The 19,953-nt window shown below is 46.0% G+C and overlaps 1 protein-coding gene across 1 annotated transcript; it reads left to right on the forward strand.

Moving 5' to 3' along the window:
- Positions 1 to 6,822: 6,822 nt before the first annotated feature.
- hic1 (hypermethylated in cancer 1) lies at positions 6,823 to 14,097 on the forward strand. Its single transcript, XM_067246844.1, has 2 exons — positions 6,823 to 6,874; positions 11,852 to 14,097. Exons 1-2 carry the CDS (start codon positions 6,823 to 6,825, stop codon positions 14,095 to 14,097), a joined length of 2,298 nt encoding a protein of 765 aa, XP_067102945.1.
- Positions 14,098 to 19,953: the final 5,856 nt, after the last annotated feature.

Raw genomic sequence — 19,953 nt, forward strand, 5'->3', positions numbered from 1 at the left:
GGGGTGATGGTATGGAGACCAAGACCTCCCAACAAAGCTGCAGAGTTCACCCAGCGAGCGAGCGAGCGAGAGGGGGAGGGAGCCGGGCTGATAGACAAAGAGCCTGGTGCACAGCCGGGGACTGCCAGTGAGTGGGACTGAAGGCAGATAATCTGGAGATACTTTGTGACTAGAGATGGATGAAGATCGGCGAGCATGAATCAAGCCCTTCTGAAGGTGCTTGTGTGCATGAATTCTTCAGCTTGAGCAATGTGGGATTGCTTAGTGCCCACAGTGGTGCTCTGTTGCACAAGATCCTGAATATTTGAGAAATACTTTTTGGCTGGGTGGGGTACTTTTTGAATGTTTGTGTGCATGTATCAGTGGGTACAATAAGCAAGCGTGTCAACATGCAATCTGTTAGTTAGTACAGACACTACACCAAAACCATTGCCTGAAGAAAAGCAGTTCACACAAAGTCCACAAGACCCCCAAGTGTCCCCCCCACCTCCCACCCCCTGTGATTATCCAGGTGGGAGTGTGAACCCACTTCCAACCTGCTCTCCTTCACCCCCCAATGGGCCTCCCAGAATGCCTCTCTGCTGACATCACCACACAGGCCCTGGCAAGCCAATCTCTCCCCTTCCGTCTCCCTCTCCCTGCTTCCTGTCCTCATGATGTCACACACCATATGGTTTTCAGCGAATATCAAGCCGGAAAAGAGATTTAGTCGGGAGAGAGAGGAGAGAAAAGGAGGAGGGCCGGGGAGTGCGTAGGACACAGAAAACAAAAGGTTGCTCTTCCCCCAAGTTTGCAGCAAGTGGAAGTTGAAAAGAGGGGAGGAAGAGGGGTGAGGAAGGGGGAATGGAGGAGAGGGGTGAGGGAGTGGGGTGAATAAGAGGGGTGAGGAAGAGGGGATGGAAGTGTGGGGCCGGAGAGAGTGGTGAGGGACAGGGGGGAGGGAGACGGGTTCAGGGAGAGGGGTGAGGGGCTGAGAATGGAAGGGCTGTGCTGTGTGAGGCTAATGAGGAGAGACCAGGGAGCAGAGACCATGCAGCGGACAGCCATGTGCACCACAGACGCCCAATGGGCTGGCCTGCGAACAAACACACACACACACACATACACAAACACACACCCTCTACATCCCACACACAACATCATTATCTTCCTGGTCAACAGCTTGGTATAGGACAGAACCAGGAATGAGCGAAGGAAGTTCAGGCATGGCACTCGGGCAGCGCGCGTCATATTACCCATCGCCGTGTTCGTAGCCCATAGGGTTAGCTCACTAGGCGGCGCTATAAAGTCGCACACATGCACGCACACGCATCCTCGATTACCTTAGTGTTCTGCGCTGCTGCCACCCTCCACCATCCCCTTCTCCCCCATGTTGCTAACTCATTGCTCCCTGCCTCATGTCATGCATGCTGCAGTGAAGGCAGGGAGCGCTTCCTCATGTACATCCATTCCGCCAATGTCAAACCTATTTTCATGTATATGAATCAATGGTGAAATCAATCATGTGAATGTCTTGACTGAACTGGTGGTTAGGACGTTAGGTACTGAAAGCCATTTATCTGGTCAGAACTAACACAGGTAGGATGTCATGGTCAATGTTTCCAATGACCAAGTCATGTGACCACATCTAACCACTTAGTGTTTCCGTTTTTTCTCTCTCAAAAAAACCTTTCTCACCTCCAATCCCTGACAGCCCGGGTTCCTCAGTCGTTTGCATCTCCCTCTATTATCATAATTCAACCACAAGTATTCCCAATCTGGCTCTTGTGGTATGATAATTACTCATCCCCAGCAAAGAGGGAACTAGAATAGCGACCCAACGCTCACAACAGCTCAGCTCATTCTAATGACATGCCTTGCACGCCTAGCCTCTAAAGCTGTCGCAAAACCGCTCATTACAGTGAGTTGTGAGAGGGCAGCCAGTAACGCTGAGCGTACCACTCAATTTCTGGTGACGGGCTGGCTCTCAAGGGGGTGTGGCCAGCCCGGTGAGGAGGGGCTGCTACGTCGCATCTGGTGATGCCTGCGGCCGCATTGTCTGCAGAAAGGGAGGGGGGGGGGGGAGGGGGAAGAAGGCTGCCTGTCTGGTTCAGGGTGCTGAGCTGCCATGCTCTCCCTGGTGCTGTTCTGCACCATCTTCCTGCCCCAGACTGCCTGCCAGACCATCGTGGCTCAACAATCACCTGATTGGACTGATATCAGTCAAATTAAAATGAGGCACTCCAAACTTTTGGGGCCTGGAGTGTTTACATCTCCTCAGAACCGTCTGGGGGGAGTTCCTATACTCCCTACCTCATACACACACATACATGCAGCTCTGACACGGGGAGAAGTAGGAGACGAGGTGTGTGATTTAGGAGGTGACAGCAGACTGTTAAGTGCCTGTAGCTGTTCAGCTGCACCATGCCTGCCTTATCTCCAGGACCGGTTGCTTGCCATGGCCCTGCAGGAAGGGCCTGTGCATGCTCGCTCTCTGGTCTGTGTTTCAACCAGAGATGGCAAAAGTACACACATCTTCACTCAAGTAGAAGTACAGATTATCATGTTTAAAATACGCTGGTAAAAGTTGAAGTACTGACGAGACTTTTTCACTCAAGTTAAAGTAAAGAAGTACAGGCTCTGACATATACTGAGTAAAACGTAGCCATTACTGCTACCTGTTTTAGTGTCACGTTGGTAACTGGACCTCACATCATAATTATATATTAATACACAAAGAAACTATAGACAGGCAGCCCATTCCCCAGGAATCTTTTTTGACACCGACAATTTCAAACATCTCCCTCGAGGCCATAGTCTGAAATGCGTGAGTCTCATGGTGAATATGGGAGACTTAAAAGTCCTGTCCATAATTAGCCATTCTTCTTGTTGCCTTTTGCCTCTTGTTGCCTCTCTGGTAGCTTCATAGACTAGCTTATGTTTGTTATGCGTGAAATTATCTGCCAGGAAATGAAAAAAGGCGCACAATGACAAGAAATAATATTGATCATGCCACCAAATACAGATTAAAACTAAAGTAACGAGCCTGCTTTGAAAATGTAATAAGTAGAAAGCACAGATATTTGTGTATAAAATGTAAGGAGTGAAAGTGAAACGTCAGAAAAATAAATAGTGAAGTAAAGTAGCCTAGGCTACTGATAGGAAGGATACAGTAAAGAAGTAGGCTATTTGTACTTTGTTACTTTGTTACTTCCCAGCTCTGGTTCCAACCCAGCTCTCCCACACTCATAATTGAATCATTGCTTATACCAGCAATTTGGAACCTTCTTAAGTTCATTAAGAGTTCAGCGTTTCAGGTTTGTCGCACACCAGATCATGTGAAATTGTGTTTTGACAAGCTGAAGTTAAATATCCATCACAGGTCTGTGGAGAGTGATAGAGAAGATAAGGCAAATCTAGGCCGACAGCTAATATAGGCTTACCCACAGAGAGAGGAGAAGATAGAGATGTGTCGGCCATCTAAGTTGTGTCAACTGCCCTAGACAGACTTAGCCTACTCATTCAGACTTTGCTAACTTTCTTGTAAAGGCTAATAAATATGTTTCCGAAACCTCCTAATTTGTGTTTCCCTTTAATTTGATCTTCTGTCAATATAGATTTTGGTTTCGTTGTTTATTCTTGAAGTAATACACCCTGTGATCCCAAACATGGTAAAATCCCCCCTCACACACTTTAACATGAAATGTTGTGTTACTGTTCCAGTACTCCATGAAAAAAAAGATAAATAATTGAAACACGTTCCCCGATTCAAGATGGCTTACATCCCTTTGGTAGCCCTGTTCTGCCCACCTCTGTGTCTTACTCTGGGGTTATCAACAGTTCATCATGGGAAACTGGAAGTGAGAGACAATACCTCGCTCCTAAACCCAGACTCTTGTCAACACTCTTTTAATGAAACAGCAGCATCTTGAACTTGGATAATTTCAAAGGGAAGACTCTGGATCAAGAGATAATCAGCTGCTATTGTAATTGCCTCGGCTTGAGACATGAATAGGCTTCAGTATGGTAAGAGCCCTTCAGTCAACATCTTTTGTCTGTGTGCAACAACACACTGATGGCAAATCCATCAGTGAGCATCCTCATGGTGCGGACCTGATGCTTGTCTTATCACTAACACCTTGGTGTTGGACAGACAATGACAGGATTGGGGGTTATGGCCAGACTGACAGTGTAAACTACAGGTCCCTGCAGGGGACATCCCTGGGGCTATGACAGTCAGTGATCAGTCCGATTGAACGTTTGAACAACTCTGAGAATTTGTTGTCATTTTGAATCTAAACAAGATGTGTTGTAAATTCATATTTGGCAAAGGAATACTAATTTCACATTTTAATTTCAAATTTTCAACTGTATACATAGAAGTATATTTTATTTTATAAATATTTTCAGCAAAGAAATATTAGTCTTGCAGGTCTTGGTCAAGTAGATATTCTTATTCTATAGAATTAAATAGTTGTAAAAGTGTTTACCTTGGCTGCTTTGGGGAAGGTTTAAGATATGTGGTGAACATTCACAGCTCCATTTATTTCTAGACTGACATTAACCCATAAGTATCTGTAGTGATAATTAGATAAAACATCATGTGTGAATATCACTATTTTAACTATCAAAAAATCGTTGCTTGGTCAGAACTTGCAGGTGTGTACTACTATATGCTGATGTTACGTCAATTAGGATTTTGTTCAAATGGCCTATAGTAACCTAATATACAAACATTATGTCTGAGAAGGGCTCAACATTTTGGCAGTTACATTTTTTTAAATGTGTATGTCTTATTCTATGCGACTGGTTTGAAGTTTCCCACGACAATAGCAAGACGGTGGAGCGGGCCGTAAAGAATAAATAGACCCAGATTTTTTAGACGATCTAGTCTAATATAATACAACAACAAAAAATTACGACATTAGACGTATAAATGAGAACGCAAGATCCATAGTAAAGGGCATGCTGTCAATCCCGTAGGCTACTTGCTTATCTTCCACAGGCTGTTGCGCACATCACCATTGAGTGTGCCAGCCAGTGGGTGTCGCTGTGTGCGCATCCTCTCTCTTGCAACCCTGGTTCGATCGGACCCCAACCCCAACTACATTGGAAGAGGTGTCTGATACAGCACTCTTGCACGTGAGAAATAAAAGACTGTGAGGGGCAGAGACTGGGTACCGTGCAAGAGAACAGCTGAAAACACGGAAGAGTTTGGTAACAGTACGGAATTTGGGGCCGAACGAGAAAGTCTGTACGTGGAATCCCGGGAAGGAGAACTCTCAAACGGCCACGACACCAGACATGAATCCAAGGTGGGTTAATGATGACAGCAGAGAGAGAGTGAGAGAGAAAGAGAGAGAGCGAGAGAGAGAGAGAGAGAGAGCGAGAGAGAGAGAGAGCGAGCGAGAGAGAGAGAGAGAGCGATGCCATGCGTGAATATTCACACGGCGTCCGGATACTGCAGGCGGCTCCAGGTGCTGAGCAGGCTAACCTATACAAACTGCCATCGATAGGTTTTCAAGTTGGCTCTGACAACTGGCATGTGTAGGCTAGACAAATGTAAAGCGTCCGAGGCTAACGTGCCTATCTCATATCAGCATTAAATTATCCAAGCAGTTTAGAGGAACCTGATTATCTCCATATGATTTTGAAGTAATCATCGAAACATCGACAGATTTTACTCTATTAAACTGTTACTTAGTGGAAAGTCCAAAAGGCTTTCTGCTTCAACATGATTTTTTTATATACAAATCTGAACAGGTCTTCTCAATTATGAGATCCTAAATGTTATGTCAGTCAGTATTTTTGTTTTACATGATTAGCCTACGCACTAGGTTGTATTGGCTATTTCCACACAAATTAGTTAATAATTCAGATTAGTTAAATAATTCAGATTATTAGTCAGAGGAATGGAAATCAGATAATATGGCATTTGGCAAATATATATCATAGGCCTCAGCTATTGTCAGCTAAATAACTAGGACTATAAGTTTACTGGCGTAGCCCTTCGCTATAAATATACACAGTTCTATGCATTGAGAAATTAGGGGTTCACAAAGTGAATTCGTGTTAGAATCTATCCAGCTAATAGAAAATGGCTTGTTTCTTTCCGTTTTTCTAAAAGCTTCCGTGCATGAATCCACAGGTAATGCACTGTAGAAAAACATTTTCATGCAAGTCTTTGCCCACAGTATATTGTGATAAGGAGAGCGATGAAGAGAAACAAAACGAGGGACAGAGAGACAGAGAAAGATAATGTCGCTTCATTTGTTTCAATATTGACTATTGTTATTGTAGGTCTGAACTCCACTGTAATGAGCTATGTGATATACAATAACGGCCTGTCTCTTTAAGACGAAGCTGCGATGTGTTGTGAAGTTCAAGTTGGGGTCACTTGAAGTTCCTGCCCTCGATTTTACCTTCTAGTTTTATTATAGACCGACATCACACGGGGAGCTAAAACACTTAAGACGCATAGAGGCTCCATTATCATCTTCGTGCGCGTTATTGCCTCGACACAAAAATAGTCAAGGAAATTACTAAAATAAAAAATAGAAGGAAACTGATCCTGGACTAAGCACGTATTTTCTTATAGGAGGAGGTGAAAAGAGAGGGAGGGGGAGGAGGCAGAGAGAGAGAGAGAGAGAGAGAGAGAGAGAGAGAGAGAGAGAGAGGGTGGGTGTGTGGGTGGGTGGGTGGGAGGACGAGAAGAGCAACAAGAAATTCATGGCAATTAATAATAAAAGAGAGTTGGCAGACGTGCTTGGAAAACTGGCATGGTTTTTGGAGGCTGGCAGTTCAAAGTTGAAACGTCAGAAATGACTCCAAGAGACTGCTGAGATGATCATTAAGGGAGACTTACATCGGATGGCAGAAGAGATCGGGCATCCAGGTAACGTTTAAGTGCCGCTCTTTAAACTACGATCAGTATAGCCTGTCAGAAAATTTTAGAGAACTTTTTAACATGACGACACGAGTTCGCTTTTCGTTTTTGACTGAGTTCGTTTCATTTCGAATAGGCTATAACTAGCCAATATTGTATGCGCCCTTTTTTTTTATATGGTTTTGCGTTTAAACATAACTGCCTAATACTGTGGCACGTCATGATGTATCCCAATGTGGGCCTTTTGAAAGAAAAATAGTTTGAGTTATTTTTTGTTAAATTACCAAATGGATGATTGGAATATACTATAAAAAATCACAAGGTAAGAGATATTTGATTATTATAAACCACTCAGCTCTTATCAGTTATTATGTCATATTGTCATTGGATAAACTATATATGACCCAAAGGTGTTGTGGAGGCCTTTTTAGTTCTATATTGACAATGCATTTAAGTTAGAGGCCCATGTTGTATTGTTACTGTAACTTAAACACCATGTCGCTTAAAATCAACAACACATCTTAATGAATTGCTCCTGCGTCTCTCATACCCACTTTTGACTCGATTCAAACAACGGCCTGGACTTCTGTTCCTCTCGTGTCAACGCAGAGGTGTTATGTAGTTTGATGTGACGAGTTAATTCAGTCTGACTTGAACACAGTACATCAATATGTAACTTCAAATGTTTGGAAGCAACAGTTAGTGTAAAATTGAGCGATGAAGAGTTTGTGTCATTGGCTGATTGACACAGAGATGATGCGGTAAAAACCAGGGACTGTTTCACGCGCGTCGACGTCTTGTGATATGTCTAATGCGAGGACAAGGGTAAAATAGATAAGAAACAGAGAAAGAGAGAGAGAGGATCGGGTTTAAGATGTCTTATAAAGTAACATGATTCAAGCGGTGTCAACCTTCATCTGAAATCTAAATGGCTTCTGAATGATTAAGAGAACGCAATGAATACAATTGAAATTAATTAGCCTATGTTTTTTCTTTCTTAAATAAGATACACAGTAAAAGCCACTGTTGTTTTCTAAATCGAGATGATTGTAAGAACAGGGGTCAATGCACAGCCTATGATCACACAGAATCAATCTACAATCAGGATGCAAGAAAATCTAAAAAAAAAGTGAAATCCCAAGTACTAGCCTACATGCCTACACAAAGTGAATGTAGCCGAGAGTGAAAACAAAATGATCTTGATCAGGATATGAATTTAAATAGGCCGTCTCAATTTAAGGATTTGTAACCACTTAAAAAATACATTCAATTTCTAATCTACGCTTATCGTTGCAAAATACAGAAATCCGTTTTATACGGACAGTGTCACATGTAGCCTAATAAAGTAAATTGAGTAAAAGGAATAGCCTACAGGCCATAAACAGGTGCAGATAAAACGATTAGGTCTTACATAAATTCACATAGAGTAGACTTTTATTTTCAGAAATGGGTGCTAAACTATTTGAAGCACCTATGACTTTCCTTTCCATGAAACCCCTACATGATACAGCGTAAATGTGTTTGACATTTGGTCTAAATGTAATGGGGCATGCAACCTTGCTCATCTTGCTCTCTTTCATCCCGGTCTGATTTATGAATGAACATCCAGAGGTCTCTGGAAAGTGTAGGAGCGGCGCTTGTGATTTCCACCAGTGTAGCATTCGTATAGCCTTTAGCGATAACAGGGAAGTTCAAGAGACAGCGATTCTGATGTGAAAGCTGACTTGGGGCGTGTGAACAGCGAAACACCTCGCTCTGATGTGTCTAAACCCCGTTCAGTCAACTTTCGATTGTGCAGTATGTCCTCTCTAAAACAAGCCGTCTCCGAAGCGGAAGGACTCTGACGCCTCAGGGTAGGCCTACTTTTAAAGACTCTTAGAGTGGTTTTCATTAAATACAGTTTCATGCTCGAATGTGTTTCACAAAAAATCATGTTATTTAATAATCTCCATTCCAGCAAAGAACATAACATTTTTTCCCTACACTTTTAAAACATGATTCAGTCAGTATTTGATGCAATGAAAAAGCAGTAATGTGGCCCTCTACAGCCTTGGATTAGATCACTGTGTACACATGCTTTTAAAGTTTCCCGTTAATACATCTATGAAAATAGGCTTACTTGGGCCTAGTACGTTAATGTTAAGCCTTGCATTGTCCATAACATACAAATAGCCTACATGCACAATAATTCATGTCAAAACGTCAATGTACTACAAAATCGTCCAAAATGACATATTAGTCTTTTGCAATATGACAAGATGAAGGCGGGGAGAGGAAGCGTGGAGGGTGCAGTTTAGACCCCCCCCAGCCTAAACCCAGCCTCACCCCTTATCAGGGAAGTGACAACACAGACCAAACAAAGGGATAATGAATCCCAAATTATCATACGAGTCAGAGAGCGTCTCAAACTCAGTCCCCATTCACCAAATACAGCACTCACCCTAAAAATGAATTATTGCCATCTGGTAATATCCATCTGGTAATATTATAACTATTGTGTTTTTTGATCTCGGACAAAATATGCTTGCTGACGAGGCTACACGAACTCATATGGGAACGAATAAAATGCGAATTTAACCATTGTTGCGATTGTGTGCATTGTTAAGACCTCTTGTACAAAGCAGAAAATAAATGTAATTGGCTGCATTGAGGGATGTCAACTTGCTGGAAGAGGACGCACATGTTCATCCATGATGCTACATTTTTAAATCATGACGCCTCGTTCTTCTCTCTCTCTCCCCCCCCCCCCCTCTCTCTCTCTCTCGTTTTTTTATTTTTAAATCATAACAAACGTAAGAATTACCAGTAAATATAGATGTAACGTTTCTATTGCGAAACTGTTGTCATAGGCTGATCAACAGCTTTAATTTACTGACTTTACTGATGTCAGCGATCCTTCGACAATGCGCTTTTACGCATGCTCATTACAAGTCTTGTACGTAAACAAATCTACATGTTCTCACATTTGAAAATTTAGTATTAGTAAAAACAATACATCTCTGTCAACTTAACATTAAGTGTGCTGTCATGATGTGGATACCAACAGCATATGCGAAGTATTCTTTTTGACATTTGATAGGTGCGGAGGCGACAGCCGACCTGTGCACCAGTGTCTCATTTATGTTAATTCTCAATCTTAAATCTCAACGTTTTCTACACAGGCTGTTTTCACACCAGAGCAAATGCAACATTGCTATGCGAACAACTAGCAAACACTTTGATTATCTGGTGATATGCCATGCGTAAAGTGCGGCATATGACACAGTTGATGCCGGTCTATATTCTTTCAGACGATTTCTAGACTTTCGGCAAATAACTGAGCAGTGGTTAACTCCCGTTCACACAGGCACAAGAAAGGACGGCGCCTGTCGCAAACTTACGTGTGTGTGTGTAGCCTACCAACCCGCATGTGAGTGGTGAGCAGCGCGCTGCAGCCGACTAGAGCGGGGGACTGGAGAGGGAGAGAAACGTCGAGTTTAAACCCCGAATTTCTGTCATTTCTCTCGATCGGTTGAATTTATATAAAAATATGACACCATGTAAATCAAACACTGCAGAGTTTTTTTTAGCGACTAGCACTGGACACCTGTTAACTATTAGTGTTATATGTTTTATTACACCTAAACTATCCCTTATTTGAAAGGCAGTTCCTTTTCAGTTTAAACGGAATAAGAATATATCAACCAAATTACACCGCAAGTGAAACGTATACAATTAGGCATGGACTTCTATTATGGAGATAGGAGTCTAACATGTCTGAGACATGCACATCTCTGTATAAAACCTAACAAACCCATATTACTAGATTTCCTTCTAAAATGACTGTCTCATTTGCAGTGGGGGGGATTCTGATGTGCAGAAAGGAAGAGCATATGAATTTAGACTCAGCGGGTGATTAAAAGTCCTCCTGCAATATTCCACTTCCCTATTTGTCTAGCTAGGGGCTTATACTCAATGAAATAAACAAGAAGAGGATGAACTTATGTCAGGAAGAGCATGATCGGATATATTTATTTACTCGCTTGTTTCCCATCAGTAAGACCAAGGCCTTAGGGACAGTTACAAACTGTTTCATCTCATAGCTAAAGTATCTTCTGTAACCAATGTTTGAACAATACATCCTGCTAAATTTGTACTGTTAATAGTGTTTACAGAAGGCTTAGTGCAACAATACACAACTTTGTGTGTGTATTTGAGCAATTGTGTCTGTGTGTGCTTGTTTGTGCATGCGTGTTTGTCTGAACGTTGTTATGTGAGCATGGGTGTGTACATTAGAATTCCAGAGTCCATCTCAAGTTAAACTATTGGGCCATCTCATTTTGCCGTGATTTACATCCAGTGTTTCTCTGGTGAGAGTTCCTTATATGACTGGGCCGAATGGTAGCTCCAAGAGATCTGCTTTTGGTTGTGTCTTTTCCCCCCTTAGGTTTATACCTGCTGTTCGTCATGTGAAACCTCTACTCTTACTTTGTTTAAAAGTCTGCACACCACTTCTGAAATATCTTATCAGGAAGCCAAAAACCAGAAAACATATTTATATCTGTCTTAAAAAAAAAAAAAGTTCTCCTGTCAGTGCTCTGTAGTGAAGGAAGTGTAGATTGAAAATTCTGCATTATTACTAATCCACGGCTTTTGCCCCTTAGAACTGGCTCGGTTTCATAGTGGGACCCTCTTGTGTATGACTTTCATACAAATGACTTCGAAGACATTTATCTTTCATAGTCACTTAGCGATGCTTATCCATAAATGCTCAATGTACACGTGCATGTATAAGAGAAAGAAAGCCTACCAAAAAGTTAATCTGTGTAATCTCCTACTGTGACCAATGATGTATCTTTTTCTAAAATAAGATTTTATAAAAAAAAAAAAGAGAACATTGAATTCCTCTTGAAAAACCTTGTTTTGTCACTCTAGTCCTTTATGTGTTTCTTTTTCAAATGTAAAGCCTGGCTGCTGCTCGAGGTTTACAGATTTCTGCTGTTCCAGGTGGTGGTCTGAAGACAATGCTGGATGCCATGGAAGTCCCAAGTCATGCTAGGCACCTCCTCCTGCAGCTCAACACCCAACGCACCAAGGGCTTCCTGTGTGATGTCATCATTGTGGTGCAGAACGCTCTATTCCGAGCTCACAAGAACATTCTGGCGGCCAGCAGCCTATATCTAAAGTCCCTGGTTGTCCATGACAACCTCATCAACCTGGACCACGAGATGGTGAGTCCTGGGGTGTTCCGGGTCATTCTAGACTACATCTACACCGGCCGTCTCAGCGACGGGGACCCTAGCTCCCCCTCTGAGCCCAACCTGGGGAGCGTGCTCGCAGCCGCCAGCTACCTGCAACTGCTGGACCTGGTGGCGCTTTGCAAGAAGAAGCTGAAGAGGAATGGCAAGTACCCCTTCCGCCTGACGCCTGAATTCCTGCCCTATCCAAAGATTGGCCCCAGCAGTTTGAGTTTAGGGGCAGGGGGGAGGTACAGGGTCCCCACCCCTGTCATCCAGTCCTGTTTCCCTGGAGGGATCGTGAACAGTCACACGCCCCGCGTCCCGCCTCCGGAGGAGCTTGCGCCCCTCCCCCTAGGCACCCATGCCGGGGAGCTGTACGCCCCCACCTCCTCCCAGGGCCACCATGTGTACCCCTCCTCACAGTCCCAGCCTAGCCAGCGGCCCGCCCACACTGACAGGAACTGCTCTCCCATCTACGGCCTGGACCTCTCCAAGAAGAGCCCCAACTCCCAGTCCCAGCACACGCCCTCCCACCCCCACCAGGCCCAAGCGCTGCCCCACAACGATGATGAGAGAGAAGGAGCGCTGAGTGGCCGAGCCAGCCCCCTTCTGGGGCCCAAAGGTGGGGCCTACCCAACAGAGAAGATGGAGACAGCCGACCAGGCTGTGTCTCTCCCTCCCCACCCCTACCCCCACCTCACCCAGCCACTAGGCCCCCACCACCCCCACCTCCACCGCCCTCGCTCCCACGGCCCTGACCACTACCCCTGCCCCCCGAGCCCCGACACCCCCACAGAGGAAAGGGAGCCTGGCAGGGACGTAGGCAACGTCTACCGCTGGGTGAAGCACGAGCAACTGTACACCCCCGAGGACGAGGAGGAGGACGAGGAGGAGGACGAAGGGCTGGGAAACGGGGACCGCGAGGGCCACCACCAGCGCCACAACCACCGGAAGGCGGGGGAGGAGAGCGAGGCGGCCTACCAGGGCACGGGCTGCGACGGCGAGGACGAGAAGAGCGGCTCCGGCAGCGAGGAGACGGGCAGCAGCGAGGGCCGCCCCTCCCCCCCAGGGCCCCTGGGCCGCTTTCACCTGCCCTACGAGCCGGAGAGCTTCGGCGACAACCTGTACGTGTGCATCCCCTGCGACAAAGGCTTCCCCAGCTCCGAGCAGCTCAACGCCCACGTGGAGACCCACACCGAGGAGGAGCTGTACAACTCCGGAGGGGAGATGGGCGGCACCAACGGCAACGCCAAGGCCGCCAGCAACGCCAACGGCAACGGCAGCATCAACAGCAACGGTAGCCTGAGCAGCTACCTGGAGAGCAAGAGCAGCCAGAGCGTGGGTCTGGGGGAGATCATTCGGCCCTACCGCTGCTCCTCCTGCGAGAAGTCCTACAAGGACCCGGCCACCCTGCGGCAGCATGAGAAGACCCACTGGCTGACCCGGCCTTACCCCTGTAGCATCTGCGGGAAGAAGTTCACCCAGCGGGGCACCATGACCCGGCACATGCGCAGCCACCTGGGCCTCAAGCCCTTCGCCTGCGACTCGTGCGGCATGCGCTTCACGCGCCAGTACCGCCTCACCGAGCACATGCGCATCCACTCGGGCGAGAAGCCCTACGAGTGTCAGGTGTGCGGCGGCAAGTTCGCCCAGCAACGCAACCTCATCAGCCACATGAAGATGCACAGCGGCGGCGGGGCGGTGGCGGGCCTGACGGCCGACGGCAAGCTGAAGCTGGATTTCACGGAGGGGATCTACCCTCTGAGCAAGTACGCGGCGGAGCACCTGGGTCTGAAGCAGGAGAAGGCCTCGGAGCTCCTCGCCCAGGCTCAGCAGCACCTGCTGGCCGACGCCAAGGCCATGGAGAGCCTCTACCCGCTGTCCAAACTGGCCGCCGAACACCTGGGCCTCACCCACGACAAGATGGACATCCTGGGCCAGCAGCTGTCCCTCCCCCCTCCCCCGCAGAGCCTCTCTGAGTCTCGCACCATCGACCGCTACTCCCCCAGCTAAGACATCCCCCCCCACCACATAAGTCGCCTAACCAGCTCAGTATCCACCAGCACCATAAAGACGTCTGTGTGAACAACCTACAGTATTCTAACGCCTCTCACCTCAGTTTCATATGTATCTAAAACTCTGACTCGGGCTGTTAGCCTCATGATGCACACCAAATGGTTTAGACTCTTGGAAAAGTGCCTTCCTTTGCCTAATGTTGCATTTTGTGCATTTGAAATTATTTCCTAAAAGGGAATAATACTATGCTATTGACAGTCTATTGTGACCAAGGAATACCAAAAACAGTGCAGTATTTACGTCTATGCAACCCACCTTTTTCTATCAAGACATTGAGCCAAAACATCTGAAACAATTGAATACCAAAATAAAAGTTATTTATTTTTTGTAATGTACTGAAAAAAAAGCCAAAGACAAACTGTTGCAAGAAAAGCTTTGCAATCTGACCCTAAACCTGTATAGTATTCAGAAATGTACATTCATGAGAAAACAAGCACATGCTGACAAGATTCAGGGCTTCTGTCCAAACCCTAGAGGAACATTTGGACAAAAGAAAAAAAAAATACACTTTTAAAGTCATTTTGTTTTTGGGGTACTGGATTTTCCTTGTGTCCTATTCTCCAGCTTCTGCCCAAATTCCTACACTTGTAGTCGCGAGGGAGTGAATAACTGAAGACAGCATTTTGCTGCAGCGTGTAGATAAAGTGACAAAGACTGTTCTCTCTGTGGTGGTTACATACCCCGTCAAACCCTGTGTGTAAACCCAGGCTCATATTCAGCATCAGCAACAGCAGATCAGTTGCTCCCTCCTCGAGTGCCTTAACCCTTCACATCCCAACCCCCTTTCTGACAGGAATGTGTTTGGACTCACATGCCATGTGCATGCCTATCAAAATTGTTATTGAAAAAGCAGCAAGCACAGCCCTGTGATCTCACAACTGGGCTATCATAGCATACCCGACCGATGACACGCTAATGCAGGAGTGTTGATCCGTCCAGTGAAGGAGACTAAGCATGGGTGTTGCCTCTGACACTGGGATATTTACAACAGTGGGTGTAGCTGTGCATCCCACTGGGAGGGAACATACAGAGGCCATCCAAGGCAGGGCCTGGAGCAGAACTTCCAGTCACCACTAATCACTCATCACCCAGCCTATCAATAGAAGCTGTTCGGCTCAAGTCAGTACGCTGATTCAGTCTGACTGATAGGAAGTCATGTGCCACAATGAGGTAATGTGAAGCAACTTCTACAGTGGGACTTGGCCACCCATATAGGCCTGGCTATCACTCACTGACCCCCTGAAAGGGCTAGGCACCACTGCCTTACCAGCTGTCCCTACACACACACACACACACACACACACACACACACACGCGCGCGCAGGGAGCTGCTAACGTGACAGTTCTGCTAGCAGCAGAGCAGGCGCGTGTAGCGGCCGGATGGGTGAGCAGCACTTCCCAGCTGCTGTCCTCCAGTAATCCCTGTGAAATCTCTCCTTCTCCCCGACTGTTCTCGCTGCTTGACGGCCTTACGCCCCATTTCATGGCTGCCATCGAGCCCCTCTGATCCACAACACAACACGACACCCGAGAACCAGGCGAGAACCGACCTCAGATCTGAGTACACCCCTCCCCCACTCCCCTCTCCCCCTCCTGGCTCGCGTCAGACACAGCCACTAGAACGGTGGGCAGACCTTGGACCTGCCTCGCCCGCTCCTTAAGAAACAACAAAGAGCACTTATAGGGGATTTGGGTTAAAGCCACTTTTTGTCCATTGTCGTTGTGTCTTGATATGTTTATTTTCGAAGAGCATGCTGGCTTTACCTTTGTCCACTTTGTCGGACCTTGTGTCAGATCAGAGTGTAATGACCACTATTGTGCCTCTGCCAACCTCAGTAGGTGAATGTGAAGCCTAAAGCCATGAATGCACTGTGATATACTTAGTGAATCATAAAGCCTTAGACTTAGCTTAAAGAGACTGTTAGCCCTAGAATCAGAACTGTTTTAAACATGAATTTAAGGGCTTGCTGTTTGTAGCATATCAGCATATCAATGTGTTGCTTTCCTTAGCTTGTTTTTGTTATTTTTATTTTTGTTATTTTTTACCAAAGCAAAGTGAAGCTGGTGCTTACCTCAGGACTAAACCCAGCATGGGACGCTACACTTCAGCGACACACACTCACACTCACAAAAGCATACATATGCACACACGCACGTACACACACATCTTGAACATATTCGCAGACACACAATCTTTTCTTTTTTTCTTTTTGAGGGGACAGTTGTCCTTTGTTAAAACTGTGGTTATTTTAGTGATTTTCCATTTTTAAGTGTGTGTTCACTCTATGGGGAGAGATGAAAAGATGTAATATTAACATTTCTGCTTCTTGTTTTTGCTATATCTTACTATGCAGTGTACATTACATGTTCTACTGTCCTCAAAGAGGCTATGTGTGGGTCTGACCAATGACATGATCATTATACAGTAAGGCAAAGTCAAGCTGGTATTTTTTTTTCTTTTATCAGCTGTGTTACCGTAAATGTAAATACTTGTGAGTCTGTAAACCAAATGTCAGTAAGCAAAAAATCTCTGCTTCCACTAGAACCGTACTAAACATGCAGACAAGGTCATGCAGAGTGTCCATGACGTCTTAACCTCCACATGAGGTGCGACGTATTTATCAATATTTCCCTAAATAGATAAACAGTCATTTGACTGGGGATTGGATGGAACCTAGTCCCAGGGCTGTAGGACCCATTTTCCTGGAGGGGCTCTTCGTGACGCTGTCTAGGGGAGAGTGAGACCAAGGCTCTGCATACACACACAAACACACTTGGTAAGCCAGCTTGTTTTGGAAGGCAGGACTGAGGGAGTGTTTCCCAGTAAAGTATGTGGATCACTGAAACCCTGGAACCGGCTCTGAAGTTAATTTAGGAAAATGACATGAAATCCAATGGAGAACAGTTGTTGAGATCCGTTACAAAACCAATTGAAATGTTGTGGATTTACCGAGGAAATAGATGCTATTACGGCTAGAATGGCAAAGTGGGCCTGGACCACAGACATGTGAGGAACACCCATTCAAAGTAGTAACAGTCAATTTGCTGTGGATGTCAATGGTGGGAATGTAAACGTCCAACCCCCCTCTCCCTCCCATTCATTAGCTCACGCTCACTGAAAGTCTATCTGCCTCTTTCCTTTTCTCTCAAGGCCAAGAAAAAAAAGAAAGAAAAGTATTTCCACTGCCACTCCAAATCTGTACAGGAAGAGTGGGCTTGATAATGTGGGCTGTGGACTGTTTGGAAATTGCCCTTAATATATGGGAGCTTGTGCGTGTGTGTGTGTGCGAGAGAAATAGATAGCGTCTGCATGTGCATATGTGTTTGTGCGACAAAGTGTGTCTATTCAAGGGCTAGGTGTCCGGCGTGTGTGTGTGTCTCCATATGCTATTTGAGTATATAGTAGTTGAAGCATGATCTGGGACTGGTGCTGCTGTGCAGGATGAGGGCTGTGGAGAGGGAAGTGGACTCTTGGCCGCTCTGCTGCCTAGAGCAGGACGTTCAGGATGTCTTGGATAGAGAGAGACTCACACCAGGCAGGGAGAGAGGAGCTGAGAGAGGAGCTAGGAGCAGAGAGGCAGGGAGAGAGGAGGTAGGAGAGAGGGGGTAGGAGAGAGGGGGTAGGAGAGAGGGGATAGGAGAGAGGGGGCAGGGAGAGAGGAGGTAGGAGAGAGGAGGTAGGAGAGAGGGGTTAGGAGAGAGGGGATAGGAGAGAGGGGGTAGGAGAGAGGGGATAGGAGAGAGGGGGTAGGAGAGAGGGGGTAGGAGAGAGGGGATAGGAGAGAGGGGGTAGGAGAGGGGGGGTAGGAGAGAGGGGGTAGGAGAGAGGGGCAGGGAGAGAGGGGTTAGGAGAGAGGGGCAGGGAGAGCTCAGCAGGAAAGACCTGAACCATTGTCTGAAAATGAAAGGCTGCTTTCTTCATCGGGAATAAGAAAAAAGGAAAGGTTCAGAGTTCAACTGTATGTCCCATTCTCTTCCTTCCTTTCCCTCTACAGAGAGCTCACACCTGGTCACCAACACAGTCCTCATGAGCAAGTCTACACACTTAAGACTAACAACTTGAAATCAAATCATAAGCTTTTATTTTCCACCAAAGAAACATCCTAGTGTGATGATGATCTGAGGCTAGCCTGGAGAGGGAGTGAAAAGTGCTCTCTAGATCTCCAGGATTCATTTTGACATTTACTATATAGCACACTGCCAAAAGAATGCTAGGTTTGACCTGACTGGGAAGTGCTCAATATAAAACATGGCAGAGACAGACATGTGCCTTTTAGCTTCATAGTGGTTGGGTTCTCTCCTGCCTTTCAGACTCTGACTTTGCCGTATTAGAATACAAACAAGCAGTACTGAAATCCAAACTCAGCCAAGAGACTTCTCTCTTGTTTTGTTGCATGTTTTATTTTAATGTGTTCTTTTTTTGCTTTTCAGTTCTGAATGATTTTGAAAAGACAAACTTATGCAAAACATACAGATGTCTGTACCCTGGAGTATGGCCAAGATGGACCTGTGGGTCAGCCAATCCGAACATCATTTGGTGTAATCTGTAACTCTGTGATGTTGAGTGTGCGTGTAGGTCGGCTGCGTGTCCACATTGCACCTGTCCATCTGTGTGTTCACTTGGCTTTCCCACAGTGAAGCAGGGTCAAGTGGAAGGGAGGGAGGGGTTTGACACTTTCAAGAACCTTCAGTCCAAGCAGCTGCTTTCAATGTATTCCCCCCAAACTGCACTTTCTGGAGAAATCATTGAATTATGATTTTTATTGCCCTCGATACACCCTAAATCTCCTTTCCTCTCTCCCGCTTTCCTTCCTCCCCTTCCTCGGCTAAAACCACTGACCTCCCTGGTTTTCCTTATTCGTTACCTCAAAGAACTGCCCCCCCCACCCCCCACCCCCCCAGCTTGACACTCAGCACGAACCACCTACCCACACCGCCCAATCCCCCCCCCCCTCCCCCACGATCAAGCCGCTTCCAGCTGTTTTTCATGCTGTAGAAGACAGTTGTCTAAATGTTTATGTGAACAACTACTTTCTGTTTCTTAACGCCCTGATCAAGTTCCAAAATGAACTTTGCGGCATGTGTACAGGATACAGCACACTGCGGGGGCCCCGACGCAAAGTCATATTTTGTGTCTTGAAATGTATTGCAAAGATAAAAGAGCAAGCATCATTACTGCGGAAAATCTGGATAATTTGAGAGGAAAATGTTGAGTGTGTGTGTGTGGGGGGGGATTCTTTGAGAGATGCCAGTAAAGTAAACACCGTTGTTTGAAATTTCACAATGGAGCTGGACAAGGGCAGCCAAGTCACGCGCTGATACAGAAGAGGGGAGCGACTGAACGAGGGAAATGGAGGGGAAAAAAGAAGAGCGATAGTTTCAATGCCAGAGCCATCATTTCAGTAAACAACCTAAGAAAATATGTAATTGTCCACATCTGCACAACATTTTTTAAGTTAGATGTTTAATGGCTGTATTGAATCTGGCCTATTATACCTCATGTCCCCCGAAATGCCATCTGCTCTCCTCTGAAGGGCCTGTGGGATGCTGCAGCGTCGCGTCTGCATGTTGTTTGAATGATCCTAGTACGGCTATCATCTTACCAGACCTCCTCATTATGAACCCATGTCCACATGCAGAGACAGGCAGCCTTTGTACCAGCAGAGGAGAGAGCTGGTGCTGCCCATGTTCTCCTCAGCCTGGGGTGTGATGGTGCTGCCCATGTTCTCCTCAGCTGGGGTGTGATGGTGCTGCCCATGTTCTCCTCAGCCTGGGGTGTGATGGTGCTGCCCA

This window comes from Osmerus mordax, chromosome 11 (assembly GCF_038355195.1).
Source record: "Osmerus mordax isolate fOsmMor3 chromosome 11, fOsmMor3.pri, whole genome shotgun sequence".
In the NCBI taxonomy this organism is placed as follows: domain Eukaryota; kingdom Metazoa; phylum Chordata; class Actinopteri; order Osmeriformes; family Osmeridae; genus Osmerus; species Osmerus mordax.

Excerpts from the sequence above, each read along its gene's own strand:
- hic1 (XM_067246844.1), top strand. The coding sequence starts at position 6,823 with ATGATCATTAAGGGAGACTTACATCGGATGGCAGAAGAGATCGGGCAT. Across the intron at positions 6,875-11,851 it reads AGAAGAGATCGGGCATCCAG|GTGGTGGTCTGAAGACAATG; the intron begins GTAACGTTTAAG and ends CTGCTGTTCCAG.